At 45.9% G+C, this 22,654-nt stretch overlaps 2 protein-coding genes across 2 annotated transcripts in view; one reads left to right on the plus strand and one right to left on the minus strand.

Moving 5' to 3' along the window:
* Nucleotides 1–936, plus strand: LOC139040727 (olfactory receptor 4D11-like). The gene has a single exon (XM_070487490.1). The coding sequence runs from the start codon at nucleotides 1–3 to the stop codon at nucleotides 934–936; it is 936 nt and encodes a 311-aa protein (XP_070343591.1).
* Nucleotides 937–6,928: 5,992 nt separating this feature from the next.
* LOC139039781 (liprin-alpha-1-like) overlaps nucleotides 6,929–22,654 on the minus strand; it is a 112,920-nt gene continuing 97,194 nt past the window's right edge. Inside the window, 5 exon segments of the mRNA XM_070487874.1 lie at nucleotides 6,929–8,285; nucleotides 9,201–9,268; nucleotides 11,005–11,170; nucleotides 12,065–12,133; nucleotides 13,101–13,276. Coding sequence (XP_070343975.1) covers nucleotides 9,210–9,268; nucleotides 11,005–11,170; nucleotides 12,065–12,133; nucleotides 13,101–13,276 — 470 coding nt within the window. The 3' untranslated portion in view covers nucleotides 6,929–8,285; nucleotides 9,201–9,209.

The following is a 22,654-nucleotide window of genomic DNA, read 5'->3' on the forward strand; positions in this document are numbered from 1 at the left end:
ATGGAGTTGGGAAATGGCACCAGGGTAAACGAATTTATATTTCTAGGACTTACTCAGTCCCAAGATCTCACTTTGGTCTTATTTCTTTTCTTGTGTTTTGTGTACATGACAACTCTGCTGGGAAACCTCCTCATCATGGTCACTGTGACCTGTGAGTCTCGCCTTCACACCCCCATGTACTTCCTTCTCCGCAATCTAGCCATCCTTGACATCTGCTTCTCCTCCATCACCGCTCCAAAGGTCCTAGCAGACCTTCTGTCAAAGATAAAGACCATATCCTATATTACCTGCATGATGCAAATATTTTTCTTCCACCTGCTTGGTGGAGCGGATATTTCCTCTCTCTCTGTGATGGCATTTGATCGCTACATAGCCATCTCCAAGCCCCTGCATTATGTCACCATCATGAGTAGGGGGCGATGCACTGCCCTCATTTTGGCTTCCTGGGTGGGGGGCTTTGTCCACTCCATCATGCAAATTTCCCTATTGCTGCCCCTCCCTTTCTGTGGACCCAATGTTCTTGACAGCTTCTACTGTGATGTCCCCCATGTCCTCAAACTCGCCTGTACAGACACCTCTGCACTTGAGCTCCTGATGATTTCCAACAATGGTTTAGTGACTACCCTGTGGTTTATCTTCCTGCTTGTGTCCTACACAGTCATCCTAATGATGCTGAGGTCTCAGGCAGGGGAGGGCAGGAGGAAAGCCATCTCCACCTGCACCGCACACATCACGGTGGTGACCCTGCACTTTGTGCCCTGCATCTATGTCTATGCCCGGCCCTTCACTGCCCTCCCCACGGATAAGCCCATCTCCGTCACCTTCACTGTCATCTCCCCTCTGCTGAACCCCTTGATCTACACTCTGAGGAACCAAGAAATGAAGTCAGCCATGAAGAGACTGAAGAGAAGACTCATGCCTTCTGTGGTGGAATAGAATAAGAGTTTCCAACCTCTTCATCACCAAGGACTCCTTTCATCATTTTTCCCACAGAGTCCTATTTATATACTCAAATATATTATCAATAAACCAACTACACGTACTAGGTAACAATTTATTTTTCTAGTAAGTTAATAGGTTGCTGGTAACCCTAGCTTCTGGTAAGCATAAAGTAACTAGTGCTACAGGATTGAGCTGATTGATGTATTTCCATTCAAAGAACAAAGTAACAATGTGTCAGGACAACTATATCACAGGTGAAGAGATTGATTAAATCCAACTCCTTTTCCAGAGGTAAGTACACAGAAGCCTAGAGTTGGAGTGATTTGCTCAAGAACTCATATCCACTTAATCACAGAGATAAGTCTTCAGATACCCAATTGATTGCTCTTAAACCATTTGGATGTAATGTATTACATTACTGGACCTGTCTATGCCAAACTGTAATCCTGTTCTAGAAAGATTTCATGATCACTGCAAATGCAGCACCCGTATATGGGGACAAATGGCCCATCACAGATTAAGACATTTTTTTTTGCTTAGTTGAACACCACATGGGCTTGTGACCTCTTGAGAACCTCAAAGGCACACAATGGTTGTCCTCCTGGATTCCTATAAGGAATGAAGAAGCTTTGAAAGACTTCCCATAATGGCCTACAGGGATTTATCTTATGCAGAACTGCACGTGCCAGATTCACATTCTTGTGATAAGTTTAGACAAAGGCAGAACCTCAGAGATCCCACACAACGAGCAAGCCATTCTCATTATTCAAGAACTGATCTTGTAGTCCAGCCTTACCAGGGCCAATCTCAGACTGGGTTCTCCATTGAGAATTTACACTCTTTTCACTTCCCACTTCCTGAGAGAGAGAGAGGAAGGGTTAAAGAAGATAAAACTCTAAACAATCCAGTCTTCAATTTGTTGGTGTTTGTGAAGAAGAAGTAAAAGGTAGTGTTTTTGTCTGGGAAAGCATGGTAAAAGTAAACCATTATAGCTGAATGCTCTAACCTCAGAGTCATACGGCCTTGGGTCCAAATCCTATCTCTGCCATCCCTCAACTGTGTGATCTTGAGCAAATTATTTCATGTCTTCACAGGTCATATGTCACTTATAAAAAGGTACTTATAATATCCATCTCACGGAGTTGTTGTCAGGGTTAAAATGAGATGGTATATGTGAAACATTCAATGCCTGGCAGATAGTAAATTCTCAGTGAAAGGCAAATATCATTATTAATACCATCCAAATTGCTCTACATTATGCACATTCTGACCTGAACCCTAACCCTAACCCCCAATGACCTGTTACACTCTCCTACTACAGGGCCCCTACTCCTCATTATTGGAAAAAACTGATGGGGTAGCAAAACATAGGAATATACATTGAATTCAAAGCATTTTTCATCTTAAAATTTCCAGCTTTCTTGGGCCAGCGCCATGGCCAAGTGGTTAAGTTCGTGTGCTCTGCTTCAGCAGCCCAGGGATTAACTGGTTCAGATCCTGGATGCAGACGTGGCATCACTCGTCAGGCCACGGTGAGGCGGAGTCCCACATTTCACAACCAGAGGCACTCACAACTAGAACCTACAACTGTGTACTGGGGGGCTTTGGGGAGAAGAACAAAAAAAAAAGATGGCAACAGTTTTAGCTCAGGTGTCAATCTAGGAAAAAAACAAATTTCTAGCTTTCTGTCATTAAAACATGACTATAGCTTTGCTGGTTATTTTTATAGCTTAAAAAGTCATCCTGAAGCTGTTGACATAATGCATTGGATAGTTTCATATTAAAAGAAAGTAATGGATCAAATATAAACCCTTGGCTTTTCTGGCAGGGAAAAGGGATCGGAACAAGAAGTCAGATCACCCAGGACAGAGAAGAGCCCAAGTAGAGTTAGCCAAAGGATACTGAGCGTTGAGGACAAACTTTACTTATGTCCCACTTTGGATCTGGAATGGCACCATAAGCATTGATTAACTAACTGGTTCATTGCCATTTCTTGTCACCTGGTCTATAAATTCTAAATGTTTACCATATTGACCTACTTCCCCTAACATGAAAATTCTAAGAATAATTCACATTTGTCAAGTCACCATTCATAAGGTCCTGCTACCTTTGCTCAGGTAGCACTGGTCACGAGTCTCTAAGCTTTTCTATGTGAAATTGCCTATGAAAAATGCATGCCACAAACCACCTTACAGTCTATTTCATGCCAATTTGTCCTTTTCTGTCCTTCCTATCTCTTGTGAATCACTCAAATCAGAGCTTTATCACTATGTCAGAATTGGATGGCACCAAAGATCTATGGGGACTGAATCACTGATTGTATCTCAGAGGCATAATCCCAGGAGACCAAGGACCAAAGAACTCCTGCCACATCACTGTCCCTGAGACTTTCTCAAGCCATGTTTAAACACACAACACAATCTGATTCAATATTTCAGGAGAAGGAGAAAGAATTACATCTGATTACATAAACATTATCATTACTCTGGATGACATAAAATCTAAAGCTGGGTTGCATTTGTTCCAATTAAATCAGCTTTTATTATTTTTAAGCTCTGTTCCTAATAGCCATGGAAAGGTTGACTGGCTCTGGACACACACACATAGCTTTCAAACTACCCTTTCTTACATTGTTCCCTGAATCGAATATTTCAATGATCAACATCTCTGGGTACCCGTGAACCCAATAACATAAAATTATTCTGAAGTAATTAACCTGATGAATATCAACAGCTGTCACTGTGCTACCTTCCTAGATTCTAAGGGAGCTGTGGATCTTAGAGATGTAGATTAAGATAATTGTATAGCCTCAATGAATATATTGCATTCAACAGAAATTGGACATATAAATCTACACCATTCAGTCTCTAACAGCTGCCCTGACAGTAGCCACAAAGATTTGATTTTTCCCTCACTACCCTTTTATTTAAGCTTTATTTCCCAGCCCCCTAAGCAAAGCAATTTTGGTTAGAAGGAAGACAGCACAGTCCTTGGTGTGGTTTAACACACTTTCTTTAACACACATCTGCCACATTCATTTGGTCAACCAAGTCACTGAGGCTGGCCAAGCTGCAGGGGATGAGACCCCACCTGTCAGTGGGAGGAGCAGCAGAGAAGCTGCAGCCCACGTGAAGTTTTGTCGTACGCCATAGTTCATCAAGTCTAAGATGCCATCGTTTGTAAGACACATCCTGACTTCAAAGACACCAAAATGTCACAAAGGAGTCACGATAGAATGGATGAAACGTAGTGCGTGCATGCTGAGTTGTGGTGTAAAATGAGTGGGCTGCAGTTAATGTTCAAAACTTGGGTAAATTACATTCCAAAGTGAGGACCAAGAAGCAATTTTTCCAGACATCTAAAGACTGAGGGTTTAAAACACAGAGGGTCTCCCTAAAATAACTATTAAAATATTATTATAGAAAATGTCACACAAATGCAAAAAGAGAATACTATGATAAACCCTCATGAATCCATCACCCACCTTCAACAACTATCAACCCACACGGTCAATTTGGTTTGACCCATATCCTGACCTACCCCTCCACCAAGATTATTGTCAAGCAAATCCCAGACACGGTCATTTCATCTGTAAATACTGGGCACACAACACGTGCCCTCCGTTGTAATCATAGTAACCCACTTGGCCCAGCAATGAATAACACCTCCAGCCTTCCTCACGGCAACAGTGAACACGGATTCAGCTCTGCTGGGAGCTGGGGAGGAGAAAGGGAGGTGCGGGAAAGCTGAAATTCTCATCCCCCAGAAGGAGATGCCAAGAGGCAAAGTCCACACTGGAGGAATCGAGAGGCCACATTAAGCACGTGTTATGTAGGAGCCCGGGCGTCACGGCTCCCTCTCTCGGCTCACCATGTTCCCACTGGGGGGTGGGTCCCTTGGGGTAGAGCCAGGTCTATCCATCCGGGTATCTCCCGGGCAGGGCAGCTCTTCTCCAGAATGTCGAAAGGTGGAATGGGGTGAACGGGGGCCCCACAAGCATGTGTCTGTGTGCAAATCGCAGGATCCTGTGAACGTGAGTTTATTTGGGAAAGGGGTCTTTGTAGGTGTAACTAAGTGAAGCGTCTTGAGGTGAGACCATCCCGGATGACCTAGGTGGGCCAGTGACAAGTGTCCTCGTAAGAGACAGAAGATAAGACACAGGGTGGGGCCACGTGAAGACAGAGGCAGAGACGGGAGACCCGGCTCACAGCCCAGGAGGCCAACAAGCATTGAAAGCGGGAAGAGGCGAAGGATGGATCCTCCACGCCAGCCTCCCGAAGGAACCGGCCCTGCTCCTCCCTGCACTGGGTGTGCCCTTGGCGTGTGCCAGGTGGAGGGGCGCACGCAGTGCTGGCCTCGAACAACAGGACTCCAAAAGGTGCCCCACTGAGTCAAGGACACGCGGTTGCAAAACCACTGGCTACTTCCTCCTCCTCACCGAGGAGTTAAGCTAAGGAAATGTCAGAAACAGAAGCCTCTGAGCTATTTGGGAATGCACTCGATGACACGTCAGCGGTTAAGACAGCAGCCACAGCACCCGGACGCCCACCTCGCTATCCACCTGCCGGAGATACAGGGGAGACACGCTCCTCCCCAGACCCTGGGGAGCCCATCCCCATGAGCACAGGACTTAGCCAGCAAAAGAGCAAAGAAAACCCCAAACCCACAATTACCTTAAAGTGCATGATGTGAGACTTGAAAAGAGAAACTTAAGGGCAGCAATTATGAGGCTAAAGGAGGCTCGACAGAGATCTAGCGGTGGGAAGGGTCCAGAGAGTCTTCGGTGTGGCCACACCTGGCCTGCGAATGGCTCCCATCCCCGCCGACTGCGGGCGAGCCCTGGGACACTGCAGGTGGGGCGAGCAGACCCGGGAGGCGTGGCTGAGAGTGCGCCTAGCACAGCAGAGCTACTGCAACACCGGCCTGTGCTCTCTGGGTCGTTCTGAGCTGACTTTTTGTTAAAGGCGTAAACGGAACCACCGAATGAAGTTTTAATCAAACACCTGCAACTTAAAGAGCCAATGATGACCTGGTCTGCTTCCAGAAGCTTCAGGCTACCCAAGGCTTGCCCGGCTTTGGTCAGGCAAACGGACTGGTGGGTGAAAAAGCAGGGAAGCGCTATGTGGTTTTGAGTCTCACGCTTAAGTGAACCCAAGAACGAGGAAATGCCGAGAAAAGGCTGCCCCCAACAAAACTGGAAAACCAGCCAGCACAGGCTCTCAAGAGAACACCAAACCACCGGATCGCTGTGCCCTGATGGACACCAGCTGGAATGTATTCACCCGAATAAAGTAAAGACGTCACTCAGGAGAAGCGGCCATCAGCCCTGGAAGGACAGCAGAACAGGAAAAGGAAAACCGAGGCGACAGTCAGCAGCGCCCACCCAACACAGCGCGAGGCATGGGGTCTGCCTGGGCATCGTGCACCCCCAGACCTGATGACAATACTGTGGTGGCGGGAGGGCGGGCGACAGCACGTAGGGGCTGAGGCATCGGGTGCCCTGGGCCTGGCGCTGCCAGCCACGAGCGCCGCGCCTTGCCGCCCTGCAGCCCCTCCCCTCTCGCGCCAGACTGCTTCATGACTCAGGACTCCGTCTGAGCGCTCCGAGACCAGGCTCCCTGGGAACCGGAAGGACACAGCCCAGGGCGGGAGCAGCAGGAGAGCAGGGCCCCAGTGCGCGCATGGACTGACGCGCCTCCGCGCCTCCCTGTGGCCTGCGGTGCCTCTGAGCGCCAGGCTGCCCGGGCCTGGTCCCCCAGGTCTCAGCGAGAGAGGGTCTGGGCCTCGGGGGCCGAGGCGGGAAGCCCCTGGGCTTCCTGGCGGGGACGCCCCCATCCTGTGCTTCCATCCCCAGCTTTTTCATTCTGTCAACTGATTTCTACCCAAGAAAGTCCACTCGACGACGCTGCCGCCACTGAATCAGCCTGGAGCCGGAGATGAGCCAGCTGCGGCCGATTTGTCACAGAATGACAGCTTATTCTCAGTATCCTTTATTGGCAGTGGAAAACGCCTCAGTACTTTATTGAAAGAAAGCAATAATACTGTGATAAAAATAGTTCAAAAGGAGACTGTACATACTTTGTTACATAATCAGGAAGTTCACAAAAGATTAACAGAAAACAGAATGTAACAACGAATGAATCGTACAGGGAAGTTAAAAGCAGAAACCGAATGTAAACCGTCCACCGACAAAATGAGCTGTATAATAAATAACGCACCGTGGTGGGAACACATTTCCTGCTGGCTCTTTAATGTGCCATTTAAAAAGGAAAAGTTACATCTGCTACTTAGACAGTCCAAAACGGCTATATCGTCAAAAGCTAAAAATGTACCACTAGGTCCCTCCTTTCAACATGTTTACAAACAAATGTAAAAAGATGATTTACATAAGAAAAAATAAGGCCTTTAGTAGAGTCGCACTGCGTGGTTTCCTGGTTTCCGGGAGCCTGCGCCTTCCTCTTCCGGCACCGGCGTCCCTGCGGAGTGCGGTGCTTCCTGCTTGGTCCTCAAAGAGCAGCGGGGCGGGGGCCGGCGTCCACCCGTCGGGGCAGAGCCCAGAGAGCCCCCCAGCCCTTCCTGCGGCCGAGAGAAGTGCTCCCGGCTGGGGCTCGTGCGGGTCCCCAGGGACGAGCTCTGCAAGCTACTGAGAGCCACCAGAGATGCTCACAGTTCTGACGGCCCCTTCAGCCCAAATTTTATCAGAAGCTCATATTTAACACCAGGTACTTTCAGTCTGTTCACGCTGCAGAGTAAAGCATTTCTTGCTAGAAAAAGTAGAGTAAGGTCAGTCATTAAAACGCAATTGCTTGAAATTAAGTCTGCTTGTTTCAAAATGATTGTTGTAGAGCTGGTTACATTTGTCAGGATAACGCCCACCATGTCATGATGATCTTACAAATGCAAATGCAGTAAAATCCTCTTCTCTCTCGCCGATTATTATTAAAAAATTAATGATAATTACAATAAATGCATAATTTACAAAAGCCCTGTATCTTTTCATAGGATTTATACATACAAGCATTACAGTACATTCGTTTGAAAGACTAAAATTAGATAGAAGAACAGAATCGATTTGAAAGGATATTTATAGCCTGGATATACATGAAAAAGTAAGTAACTATATAAATGAAGTCATACGTTTACATAAATATAAGAAACATTAAATTCTAAAATATTTTCTCTATGGTATTCGTGAATTTTTCACTAATTAAAAACTCTGTAATAAAATATCTTAGGGTCCATATAACAAGTATCAACAGATTGCAGATCCACTGAATTCTGAAAGGCTGTCTTCGCCGGGTCCCGAGCGCTGCGCGGTCATCTGTAGAAGTAGTGTGGGTAAACTGGAAAGGAAGCACAAACAGGACAATCAGCCTTAGGATGGGCCGCCCGGCACACACCTGCGTCCTGAGGCCCAGCCCTGCCTCCCTGCCCCTTGCGCTGTAGCTGCTTGAGAACTGAGATGAAACGTCAAGGAGTACGCGTATCAATGAGAAAATTCCTTGCTGACTTCCTTTTGGCGTATGTCTAAAAGTTACCAATTAAAAAGATTAGGAAACCAATCAAACCTTCTGGCGGAGACGTGAAAAGTGGAGAGCGGAACAGAGCCCCCGGCCCTGGCGCCACGAGCAGGGGCTGGGCTCCCAGCCCCACGTCACCCCTTCAGCGCGAGCGGGCTGCTCGTAACTGCACCCCTGAGATGGCAACGCAGCTGTGTGTTTAACACCAGCCGCGAGGCCCTCAGGGTCGCACGACAGCGTGGCCCCAGGAAACCTGGCCGTGCGGGGTGCGGCTCATTCAAGAACGTGTATTTCTAAGAAAGCCAGCGGGCGCCGCTGACGTGGGAGCGACATCAGCGCGGATGCCAGGGTCAAGGCGGAGAGCCGCCGTGCCGGGCGCTCTCAACCACGGGTGGCCGCCAGCCAAGAGCTGAGCTGGTGAGCTCCTGCCACGCGCTGCTCTCCTGCCTCCCCACCCCCAAAAGACATTAGCAGATACTGAAAAGAGTCCAGCACTTTCAGTTTTAAGGAAAAAATGCAAATACACTTTTTTCCTTAATAAATGAGGATACACGAACCCCTCTGTGACCAACTGTGAGCATACAGAACACCAGAACCACGTAATGGGTGCAGCCGGGCTTGCGTGCGTGTTCCTAAAGGCCTGGAGGAACGGAAACGGGCTCTCCGGGCCAGGCAGCGTCCCCGTGCGGTCACCCGGCCGCCTCTGCGGCCTCCGGGCACGCGGAGCCCTCTACTCACCTCGGGGCTTCAGCAGGAGTAAGTCCTGACCGTGGCGGCGTCCAGCCTCTGCGCTCCCGACACGCTGCCTGCTCCGACACCGGGGAGGAAGCGTGCAAACACAGCGTGCGGTTAGTCTTCAGACGTCACACGGGCACACGTACACACACATCTGCACACCTACAACAGCACCTACTGAGGGCTCCCAGGGAAACTTCTAGATGGGAGCGGACGAGCCAGGGAAAGAGAACCTAAGTGTCGCCAGGAGGGGGTTCTCTTCAGCCCCCAGCAGCCCTGGGAGCCACTGGCAGCTAATCTCACGACAGCAAGGACGCGTCAGATGGTACAGACTTCGTGATGTCCTCTGTGTAAGTGACAACTACTTCAGCTGGTAACTTTGTTTCTCCTGAAACTCTCTAGATTTGCAGAGCAACTAGACTTTTCTTCGGGGCCTAAACGTGATATCCCCAAGGCCGGTGTGAGGTAGATAACCCGGGGCAGCGCTAGACACCACGGGGTGCAGGTGACCGGAGTCAAATGCAGGCCTGGCCTGACGGGAGACGCGCCCTCGGGCCACCTGCCCTCCACGACCGTCTGAGGGAGCGTCCAGGGCACTCCTCCCCAGGGCCTGGCTGCAGGGGGTGGGTAGAGGACAATGACTCATCTAAGAACACTAAAACCCAGTCTCAGTTTCTGCCGGAAGTGATGTGTACCACTGATGCCTTGTTCCTGTCGAGAAACACACGGCACGGCCCAAGAGGTGAGCCCCGACTCTCCCTTGCAACCTGGACAGGAAATGTGCGAACACCTGGAGCAGATATTCCCGACTGCCAATTACACAGTTTGCGTTCCCACGGGTCCAGCAGGAACACATTTTATCAAGAAGGTGCCGTGGTTCCAGAAGAGACGGCACGACAGCCGGCACTGTTGGTGAGCATGGGTCATCTTTCCAAATCCTGACCCTAAGGTCCCAAGAGGCCAGCTGCAACTTCCCCGACGCCCCTTATTTAAGAAGGCATTGAGCAGTCCACTCTCCCGGGGTTAGGCCTCAGTTTTCCTACAAGGGTCAACAGCCGTCTTCCCTATAATATATTCCCTACACCTCTCTCTAGGCTTCTTTTTAATTTATCTGAACTCTAATCTCAATGTCGCCGTCAATACTTAACACGGGAAGTGTGACTGATTCTGAGGAAACTGGGCACGAAGCTGTGAAGAAAATCAGAAGGCGCTCCGTCAGCCTATTCAATAAGTGGAGGGCCGAGTTACCGTTAGATTTATACAAATTACCGCGCTCCGGTGACGACCTGCCCAGGCTCACCTTCTTCCTCCTCTCCGTCCTTACGGTGCGCAGTGACAGGGACCAACGCCAGCAGGGGTGGAGGGAGGAAAGGGAAGGCTCACAGAGGGGGAAACTGTGTTCTCTAAGATGGACTCAGTCACCTCTCCAGGGGGAGAGACGTCCCGGGAGCACCCGGCGTGGCCCGAGAGCTGCTGCACCACCTTGCGGCGGAGCCTTCCAGGGCTGCCTGCCACACACACAGGCTACAGGACGTACACTCAGCACGCCGAGAACACACGCGACGCTCAGCTTTATTAGTTGGAAGGATATGCTAAGATTCAACCAGACAAGACTCTAAAAAACCTACATTATTGTTAAACTGTTATGCACAGATGTTAGGATTCATTTTAAAACACTTCACCTGGGCATGCACCAGTACTCAATGCCTTGTAACACATCCAAGAGGCCATTCTGGATCACTGTTAACATTCCAGCCACAAAGCTGCTCATGCCGCCCACAGCGGCTGGCTGCCCCTGCACACCTACCGTCCAGCTGCGTCTTCCTCGGCTGCATGGAGGGTGAGGACAGAGAGGAGGTGACCCGGAAGTTGGCGGGGAGAGTCTCTGCGGACCCAGCAGCTAAGCCACGAACATCCTTTGGTCTAAATTTTTTTCTCCAAGAAGGTGCTCTCCTAAAGCTTTTATCATGGTCCTGGGAAATTAAAGGACAGAAAACAAGACTGATTTTAAAATAAAGGACAAATATAGACAGTCAAGTTACCAGCCTTGAACCTGACTGCTGAACTTGTCACTGCATGTTTGTTCACACCTATTTAACCCGTTCCTGATAACCACAGGATCTACTGTCCCCACCGGGAACTTCTGAGAGTGACGGGCCCAGTAACACTATGTGGGGCCCTCGCTGGGCATCGATGAGGACGGCCCTGGGCCGCCCAGGTGCATGTGCCTCCTGTTCATCACCCCGTTTCCCTTCTTATCTTGGAGAAATCATCTTCTTGCCATGTAAGATAATACATTTCTATTTGTCTTAAAATAGTTTCCAAGCTGTAAGCAGTTCTGCCTTAGAGCTGGGGAAGAGCCAGCGAGCGCTCCTTTAGCTGTCCTCCTAGTCACCAGGCAAACTCACGTTTTCTTAAGGGGCAACGAAGGAAAGAATAAAAACAGTGTGGGAACAAACGAGTCACGACTGTGTGAGGGGAAATTAACATGTTGCGTTTCTCTAATCTCCTTCTAACAGGTTTCTCCAAAGCACAGGGACTCTGGATTGGGGTCAGACATCCAGCGGTCCCCAAACATACCCCATGGACGCCATGCCTCGGCTGCCACCAATGTTGATGGGAACAACATTTTTGAGGGCTATCAAAACTTCAATAGCAAATATTTTAAAAACAGAAAACCTCAGACTGAAAATACGAGTTTCTTACTATCTCATTTGTTAACACATTTTTGAGAGCAAAGCTTAGCTCAGGAGGTAAAATCATCCCCACCCTTAGAAGAGAGACTGCCGACGGGGCTCACGTGCATACAAACAAATAATTCACACTGAATGCAAATTTAAATAAAATTCATTAGGCTGAAAACTCACTTCATCAAACCTTCTGTCCGTCCCCATGACCAAAAGGTTGTGAAATTCTCTTTCCAAGACAGCGCGAGCCTGAAATCATAACAAAACAACAATACCGCAAAGCTTCATCAATCTAATCTGAAGGACGTTAGCATATCACAACTGTTTTTCAAATCAAGACTTTTAAAAAGCTCAGGCTATAAACACCTTGAGCCTTGACAGCATTTAATTTAATCGAATTAATTAATTTATTTGAGGAAGATTAGCACTGAGCTAACACCAGCTGCCAATCCTCCTCTTTTTTGCTGAGGAAGACTGGCCCTGAGCTAGAATCCATGCCCATCTTCCTCTATTTTATATGTGGGACGCTGCCACAGCATGGCTTGCCAAGTGGTTCCACGTCTGCACCCGGGATCCGAACCGGCGAACCCTGGGCTGCCGAGAAGCGGAACGTGCGCACTTAACCGCTGCACCACCGGGCTGGCCCCCACAACCACATTTTAAATTAGGGGATTCCTGCGGAGCCCATGGATGGGCTTTCAGGGAAAGGGACCCATGACCGCTGGCAGACTATCTACGAAAGTGTGCTCTGTGGGTTGGTGCTGGTGGGGGGATGGGGGGTATTGGCAAAAGACATACAATCTTCTGTAGAAGAAGAATAAATTTCCTGATTCTCAGGTGAGCCCGTGTGTCAAAAAGAATCACACAGGGCAATAGAAACAAAATAAACAGAATCTCCATCGGTGTACCTATGAGCATTTCTCTTTCCACGTAAGAACTAAATACACGTCATCACTCCTACGAGCATATGGACTTGAATGAAGTTTCCCCTTGTTTTTTGTATTGCAAGACTCTCATGCTGACAACAGAAAATGGAAGGACAAGCAAAACTAATGAAGAATTAAGCATTGCTGGTTTGGAACCAGTATTTTGTGGATTAGGGATAGTTGTCTGAGGTACTGTGAAGTTTTGTGTCCACTCAGTTAACCAGCTAGACGTCTCCATCAGGAGACCTGACTGAACGCTGAGTGAGAGCCGGGCCGGCTCTGCAGCATACCTGTGTGTTCTGCTTAGGGATCCGTAACAAGAGCGCCAGTGCACTGAAATCGAAGGTTTCATCTAAGGCCACAAGTGCACCGTGAACGCCACTCTCCACCAGATTGTTTGCATATTCTTTAAGACCAATTGAGAGGATCCAGCGAATCACTCGATCGTTGCTCCACACAAGCACGTCTACAGGTGAACAGAAACAATTAGAACGGCGTCTGCACAAAGCTGTCTTCATCATGCACACCTGTAACAGCACACAGAAGGTGGGCAGGCAACCGCTGCTGTATTTAGAGGTCATGCCTCGGCCCTCCTCCATCGAAGGGAAACTGTCCCACTAGAACTCATGCTGCCAAAGAACCCAAGAGCAATGAAGTTCTTACAGACATTTATTTTCTAGAGAACAGAAAATGAGGAGGATCCAGGGTCAGAAACCAGAAGGACAGAGAAGAAGCTGAATGCCCACCAGGCACGAGCGCGCTTCCTCTACAGCCTTCAGAGTTTCTGAAACACTTTCTTTTCGTCAGAGAAGGAGTTGGCGCCCTGCTCGATTCAACACAAATCTCTCATTTGTAATCTTGAAGCTTGTTTCCTTGAAGCCTTTTTTGTTGTCTCATTTTAAAAAGAGAGAAACTTAAAGATACTCTCCAGCATATCAGAGACTGGGGGGAAGATCTTACACCACACAAAGTGATACATTATTAAACTCGCTCTAGTAGAGATCTAAAAATAGCCACTCCATAAAAATATCTCCGGATGCTCACCAATCACTTCCAAAGACAACTTTTGTCAACTATAAAAAGATTTAAAACAGATACAGAAAACAGACAAAACTGATTTACCCATTTTATTTCCAATGCCCTTTTATACTATACACACACACACTATATATATATATATATAGTATAAAATATACGCACTACATATATAGTATAAAGTGTGTATATATATATATATATAGTATAAAAGCTGGCTTACGGTTTTTCTTGTGATTCACGTTAGCTCAATCATGACCAGACTATCCTTTAAACGGGCTGTGTCCTCAACCAGTTTTGTCTTCAGTTTCTTTCTTCGTAAAACCTGGGGAAGAAGACAGCACTCACACGCACGGGGTTGTGGGAAGGATTAAATAATTAACCTCTGAAAGTGCTTCGAGTTCTTAAGTCTTACCTATTATTATGACTGTTGTTAGTGATTTCTTTATTCTGAAAATTCTGGGAGATTTTACTTTGAGCTTAATCGTTAACGTCTTACTTAAAAGCAGACTATTGTAGTCGATGCTTTCGAGGCATGCCGGGTGAGAGGCTCCCATTGCATCTCCCCACCTGCGCTCTCACTGAGCCGCCTCTGCCATCGTCCCCTGCTAAGGAGCTCCTCCTCCACCTCCAAGGCCCAGCTGAACCAGCGCCTCTGTGCTGCCCCCTGAGCCCTGGAGGCAGAGCCACAGGGCTCCGTCTGTGCTCCTGAAGCCCTCTGATAAGTGGCTAGAGCAGAATCGCCACACTGGAGTCCAGTGAGCCGACAGCAGAGTCCTGCCCGTCTGTGCCCTGCTGTTACCCAGCAGTGTGGCAGGGGGTGGCATTTCTGAGTGAAGGAGTACACACGTCAGAACAAGTCACAGGAGGAGTGTTCCCCTTGAGACGGTTCGCGCAGACTGACGTAAGCACAAGAAAGTAGGCACAGGTGCTGTGGCTCAGAGGAGGACCGTGCTTCCTCCCAGAGCCGCAGGGCGTGGTGGCGCACCCTGGTGGTAAGTCACGAGCTGCCCCACAGCACGGCCGCAGACAGACAGGTGCTGTGGTGCTGTGGCCAGGGAGTGAACCTGGGCCGCTGAGTGCTGGGGGCCAGACTTTAACCACCAGGCCATGAGAGGAGGGTCTTCAAAGCACTCATCTCCAACCCTCCCTCCTCTGTAAGGATGCCAGACTAGTTTTCTCCACTTAACAAATTTCCTAATATTTTTAAAAATGGGAAATCACTAACCCACAGCCAGCATCATACTCAACGGGGAAAAACTGAGCGTCATCCCCCTGAGAACAGGAACAAGACAAGGGAGCCCACTCCCACCACTCTTACTGAACATAGTACTGCAGGTTTGGGCCAGAGCAATAGGCAAGAAAAAGAAAGAAAAGGAATCCAAATTGGCAGTGAAGAAGTGTAACTCTCACTGTTTGCAGACGACATGATTTTATATAGAGAAAACCCTAAAGAAGCCATGGCGGGGCCGGCTCGGTGGCTGAGTGGCTAAGTTCACGCGCTCCGCTGAGGCAGCCCAGGGTTCGGATCCTGGGCACGGACATGGCACTGCTCATCAGGCCACGTTGAGACGGCGTCCCACATCCCACAACTAGAAAGACATGCAACTAAGATATACAACTATGTACGAGGGGGGTTTGGGAAATAAAGCAGAAAAAAAAAAAAAAAAAAGATTGGCAACAGTTGTTAGCCTAGGTGCCAATCTTTAAAAAAAAAAAAAAGAAGCCATGGGAAAACTATTAGAAATAAACATCTACAGCAAAGTTGCAGGATACAAAGTCTACTTACAAAAATCAGTTGCATTTCTCTACTCTAATAACAAACTAACAGAACAAGAACTCAAGAATAGAATCCCATTTACAATCGCAACAAAGAGAATAAAATATCTAGAAATAGGGGTGACGTCAGCAACATGGCAGCGTGAGCTCACCCAGGACTCTCTCCCCTCCAAATTACAACTAAAAAGAGCAACTGCTTTCCAACCAAAAAAAAAAAAAATCCCAATAACAGAAATCCTCACAGACCCACAGCAGCCAAACGACGGAAGGCAGAGAGGCTGGAGCCGCCCTCAGAGGAGCTGGAACGGGGTCTTCGCTCCCTCCCCTAGAGACTGGGATCGCTGCCGTGGGTGTGAGAAGGAGCAAGGGAGGGGCCATGCATTGGGAGATCGAGCAGGACTCCCACCGCTGGAGCAGCGGAAACCCTCTAACAGGGGACAGCTTTCGCGTGGGGGAACCCCAGCAAGCCAGGGCCCTGGGAGACCAGAGAGCGAGAGCTGTGCCAATCCAGGTCGGCATGAGAGAAAGTGTCCCTCCTCCCTCAACCCATGCTGGGCGCCACCATCGCGGCTGAAGGCGCAGGGCTCAGAACCAAGGCTCTCGACCCCCATCTAGTGGCGACAGGCTGTCCCTGCAACCAAATAACAGCATCATGCGCAAAAACCTCTCCTCTACCATCCAGCAATTTATAAAAGTTCCAGTCCAAAAGGAAACAATAAAAACACAGAATTATGTCCTGAGGGCTTGGAAATGGGTAAAGTAAGTGAAGAGGAGTTCAAAATAGCTATCCTCAAAATACTCAATGAGGTAAAGGGAAATATAGAGAAACAAGTCAACAAGTTCTGGAGTTACTTCACAAAAGAGATTGAAATTATAAAGAAGAATCAATTAGAAACACTAGAGACGAAAAACACAATGGACCAGATAAAACAGAATACAGATTCCCTGAATGCCCGTGTAGACACCATAGAGGAGCAAACTAGCATAATCAAAGACAGGCTGAATGACTCCAGACAGAGGAAGAAAGACAACTAAGAATTAAAAAAACTGAAGAAAAGCTCAGAGAAATAGCTGACTCAATGAGAAAATGCAACTTAAGAATCATCGGAATTCCTGAGGGCGTGGAAAACGAAAATGGAGCAGAAAGTGTGCTCAACGAAATCATAGAAGAGAACTTCCCAAATCTAGGGATTGAGAGAGAAATGTGTGTGGAGGAAGCTTTCAGATCTCCTACATTTGTCAATGTAAAAAGACCTACTGCAAGGTACATAGTAGTAAAAATGGCAAAAATGAAGGACAGAGAAAGAATACTCAGGGCAGCAAGGCAGAAGAAAAGAACCTACAAAGGAACCCCTATCAGACCTTCAGCGGATTTCTCGACAGAAACCTTACAAGCTAGGAGAGATTGGAGTGACATATTCAAAACTTTAAAGGATAAAAATCTTCAGCCAAGAATACTCTATCCAGGAAAAATATCCTTCAGATAGGAGGGAGAAATTAAATCTTTTCCAGACAAACAAAAGCTAAGGGACTTTGTAGTCACAGGACCTTCACTACAAGAAATCCTCAAGAAGGCTCTCATACCTGAAAAAAGAAAAAAAGGGAGTAAGCGGTCACAAAACACAGAGTAGGGAGACAAATAGACAGAAGCTAAATAGGATAGCAAATATTCAACTATAGCATTAGGATAAAGGGAAGGAAATCACCAAAGCAAAGATAATCTTATCACTCTAACCACAAACTCACAACACAAGTTGGAATAAGAGATGAAAATAATAATTTCGGAGGGGAGGAGGAAAGGGACTGAAACAATCTAGGCTAAGGAAGTAAGAGACCACCAGAAAATGGACTATGTTATACACGAGATTCTGAATACAAACTTCAGGGTAGCCACTAAACTGAAAAACAGAACAGAAACATAAAACATAAATAAGGAAAAATCTAAGAAACCCAGCCTAAGAAACTGCAGAAGTCAATGGGTAGGCTAAAACACACAGGACAAGAAACAAAGGAAACACAGGAAAACCGGAAAACGAGCAACAGAATGACAGCATTAAGCCCTCATGCATCAATACTCACCCTCAACGTAAACGGATTGAACTCGCCAATAAAAAGACACAGAGTGGCAAAATAGATTAAAGAACGAGATCCAACAATTTGTTGCCTCCAGGAAACACACCTCAGCTCCAAGGACAAACACAGGCTCAGAGTGAAGGGGTGGAAGACAACACTCCAAGCCAATAGCAAACAAAAGAAAGCAGGGGTCGCAATGCTTATATCAGACAAAACAGGCTTCAAGATAAGGCAGGTAAAGAGAGACATAGAGGGCCAATATATAATGATCAAAGGGACACTTCATCAAGAAGAAATAACGCTTATAAATATCTATGCCCCCAACACAGGAGCACCAAAGTTCATAAAGTAACTATTAACAAACCTAAAAGAAGCTATCAAAAATAACACAAAAATAGTAGGGGACCTCAACACCACACTCACATCAATGGATAGATCATCCAGACAGGAAATCAACAGAGAAACAGTGGAGCTAAACGAAAAGCTAAAACAGTTGGACTTCATAGATATATATACAATGCTTCATCCAAAAACAGCAGAATACACATGCTTCTCAAGCGTGCATGGAACATTCTCAAGGATAGACCATAGGTTGGGAAACAAGGCAAGCCTCTACAAATTTAAAAAAATTGAAATAATAACGAGCATCTTCTCCGATCATAATGTTATAAGGCTAGAAATTAATTACAAGGAAGAAGCTGAGAAAGGCACAAGGATGTGGAGACTAAACAATACGCTATTGAACAAGCAATGGATCATGGAAGAAATTAAAGAAGAAATCCAAAAATACCTGGAGACAAATGAAAATGATAGCATGCTATACCAACTCATATGGGATGCAGTAAAAGCTCTATTAAGAGGAAAATTCATCGCCATTCAGGGACATCTTAACAAACCAGAAAATCAGCAATCTTAAACTACACCTAACTGAATTAGAGAAAGAAGAACAAACAAAGCCAAAAGTCAGCAGAAGGAGAGAAATAATAAAAATCAGAGCAGAAATAAATGGTATTCAAACAAAAAAGGCAGTAGAAAGGATTAATGAAACAAAGAGCTTGTTCTTTGAGAAGGTAAATAAAATTGACAAACTCCTAGCCAGACTTACAAAGAAAAACAGAGAGAAAGCTCAAATAAACAAAATCAGAAATAAAAGAGGAGAAATAACAACAGACTCCACAGAAATACAATGGATTATAAGAGAATACTACGCAAAAACTATATGCCAGCAAAATGGATAACCTACAGGAAATGGATAAATTCTTGGACTCCTACAACCTCCCAAAGCTCACTCAAGAAGGAGGAGACAATCTGAACAGACCAGTCACAAGCAAAGAGACTGAAACAGCCATCAAAAGCACCCAAAGAATAAACCCCCAGGGCCAGATGGCTTTCCTGGGGAATTTTACCAAACTTTCAGAGAGGATTTAATACCTATCCTTTTCAAGCTATTCCAAAAAATTAGGGAGGATGGAACACTTCCTAACACATTCTACGAGGCCAACATCATGCTGATACCAAAGCCTGACAAGGACAGCATGAAAAAGAACTACAGGCCAGTATCGCTGATGAACACAGATGCAAAAATTCTCAACAAAATTTTGGCAACCAGAATACAGTAATTCATCAAAAGGATCATACATCATGATCAGGTGGGATTCATACCAGGGACACAGGGATGGTTCAGCATCCGCAAATCAATCAATGTGATACACCACATCAACAAACTGAGGAATAAAAACCACATGATCATCTCAATAGATGCAGAGAAAGCATTTGACAAGATCCAACAGCCATTTATGATAAAAACTCAACAAAATGGGGATAGACGGGAACTACCTCAACACAATAAAGGCCATAGATGACAAACCCACAGCCAACATCATACTCAATGGGCAAAAACTGGGCACCATCCCCCTGAGAACCGGAACGAGACAAGGATGCCCTCTATCACCACTCTTATTCAGCATAGTACTGGAGGTCCTGGCCAGAGCAATCAGGCAAGAAAAAGGAATAAAAGGAATCCAAATAGGGGCGGAAGAAGTGAAACTCTCGCTATTTGCAGACGACGTGATCTTATAGATAGAAAACCCCAAAGAATCCATTGGAAAACTTTTAGAAGTAATCAACAACTACAGCAAAGTAGCAGGATATAAAATCAATTTACATAAATCAGTAGCATTTCTATACTCTAATAACAAACTAACAGAAAAAGAACTCAAGAACACAATACCATTCATAATCGCAACAAAAAGAAGAACATACCTCAGGGTGAATTTAACTAAGGAAGTGAAAGACCTATACGATGAAAATTACAAGGCTTTTCTGAAAGAAATGGATGACGACATAAAGAGATGGAAAGACATTCCATGCACATGGATTGGAAGAATAAACAGTTAAAATATCCACTCTACCTAAAGCAATCTACAGATTCAACGCCATCCCAATCAGAATCCCAATGACATCTTTACAGAAATAGAACAAAGAATCCTAAAATTCATATGGGACAACAAAAGACCCTGAATTGCTAAAGCAATCCTGAGAAAGAAGAACAAAGCTGGAGGCATCACAATCCCTGACTTCAAAACATACCACAAAGCTACAGTAATCAAAACAGCATGGTACTGGTACAAAAACAGGTGCACAGATCAATGGAACAGAACTGAAAGTGCAGAAATGAAACCACACATCTATGGACAGCTAATCTTCGACAAAGGAGCTGAGGGCCTACAATGGAGAAAAGAAAGTCTCTTCAACAAACGGCGCTGGGAAAACTGGAAAGCCACATGTAAAAGAATGAAAATTGGACCATTCTTTTTCACCATTCACCAAAATGAACTCAAAATGGATCAAAGACCTAAAGGTAAGACCTGAAACCATAAGGCTTCTAGAAGAAAATATAGGAAGTACACTCTTTGACATCAGTATTAAAGGGATCTTTTCGGACACCATGTCTTCTCAGAGAAGGGAAACAATACAAAGAATAAACAAATGGGACTTCATCAGACGAAAGCGCTTCTTCAAGGCAAGGGAAAACAGGAGTGAAACAAAAAAACAACCCACTAACTGGGAAAAAACATTTCCAAGTAATACATCCGACAAAGGCTTAATATCCATAACAGATGAAGAACTCACACAACTCAACAACAAAAAATTAAACAACCCGATCAAAAAATGGGCAGGAGACATGAACAGACATTTCTCCCAAGAAGATATATGGATGGCCAATAGGCACATGAAAAGATGCTCATCATCGCTGATCATCAGGGAAGTGCAAATCAAAACTACACTAAGATATTACCTTACACCCATTAGAGTGACAAAAATAACTGAAACAAATAGTGATAAATGTTGGAGAGGTTGTGGAGAAAAAGGAACCCTCATACACTGCTGGCGGGAATGCAAACTGGTGCAGCCACTATGGAAAACAGTATGGAGATTCCTCAAAAAATTAAAAATACAACTACCACACGATCCAGCCATCCCACTACTGGGTATCTATCCAAAGAGCTTGAAGTCAGCAATTCCAAAAGTCCTATGCACCCCAATGTTCACGGCAGCATTATTTACAATAGCCAAGACATGGAAGCAACCTAAGTGCCCATCAACAGATGACTGGATAAAGAAGATGTGGTACATATATACAATGGAATACTACTCAGCCGTAAAAAAGAACAAAATCGTCCCATTTGCAACAACATGGATGGACCCTGAGGGAATTATGTTAAGTGAAATAAGCCAGATAGACAAGACAATCTCTGTGTGACTCCACCCCTATGAGGAATTTAAACCTGTGGGCAAAGAGAACAGATTAGTGGCTACCAGGGGAAGGGGGGGTGGGGGGGTGGGCACAAAGGGTGAAGGGTTGCACCTACAACACGACTGACAGACAATAATACATAACTGAAATTTCACAAGATTGTAACCTATCATTAACTCAATAAAAATTTTTTTAAAAAATAAAATAAAGTAAAAAATCTCACAACATGAAAAAAAAATACCTAGGAATAAACTTAACAGGGGGAGGGTGAAAGGGGTGATTAAGCACACGTGTGTGGTGATGGCTTGTAATTAGTCTTTGGGTGGTGAACATGATGGAATCTACATAGAATTTGAAACATGCTATGATGTACATCTGAAAGTTATATAATGTTATAATCAAATGTTACTGAGATAAAAAAATAAAAAATAAAAAGATCTATACAAGGAAAACTATAAGACATCACTGAAAGAAATCAATAATGACAAAAGAAATGGGAAGATATTCCATGCACATGGATTTGGAAGAATAAGCATAGTTAAAATGTCCATTCTAGGGGCCGGCCCGGTGGTGCAGCGGTTAAGTGCGCACGTTCTGCTTCTCAGCAGCCCGGGGTCCACCGGTTCGGATCCTGGGTGCGGACGGGGCAGTGCTTGGCAAAAGCCATGCTGTAGAAGGCGTCCCACATACAAAGTAGAGGAAGATGGGCATGGATGTTAGCTCAGGGCCAGTCTTTCTCAGCAAAAAGAAGAGGATTGGCAGTAGTTAGCTCAGGGCTGATCTTCCTAAAAAACAAAAAAGTCCATTCTACCTAAAGCAATCTATAGATTCAATGGAATCCCAATCAGAATCCCAATGACATTCTTCATAGAACAAAGAATCTTAAAATTCACATGGGTCAACAAAAGACCCTGAATAGCCAAAGCAATCCTGAGAAAGAACAACAAAGCTGGAGCATCACAGTGCCTGACTTCAAAACGTACTACAGACCCATAGTGATCAAAACAGCATGGTACTGGTACAAAAACAGGCACACAGATCAATGGAAGAGAACCGAAAGCCCAGAAATAAAACCACACATCTACAGACAGCTAATCTTCGGCAAAGGAGCTAAGAATATACAATGGAGAAAGGAAAGCCTCTTCAATAAATGGTGCTGGGAGAACTGGACAGCCACATGCAAAACAACGAAAGTAGACC

This window comes from Equus asinus, chromosome 17 (genome assembly GCF_041296235.1).
Source record: "Equus asinus isolate D_3611 breed Donkey chromosome 17, EquAss-T2T_v2, whole genome shotgun sequence".
NCBI lineage: Eukaryota > Metazoa > Chordata > Mammalia > Perissodactyla > Equidae > Equus > Equus asinus.

Bases quoted from the DNA above. Each gene is read 5' to 3' on its own strand.
- LOC139040727 (XM_070487490.1), top strand. From the start codon at position 1: ATGGAGTTGGGAAATGGCACCAGGGTAAACGAATTTATATTTCTAGGA.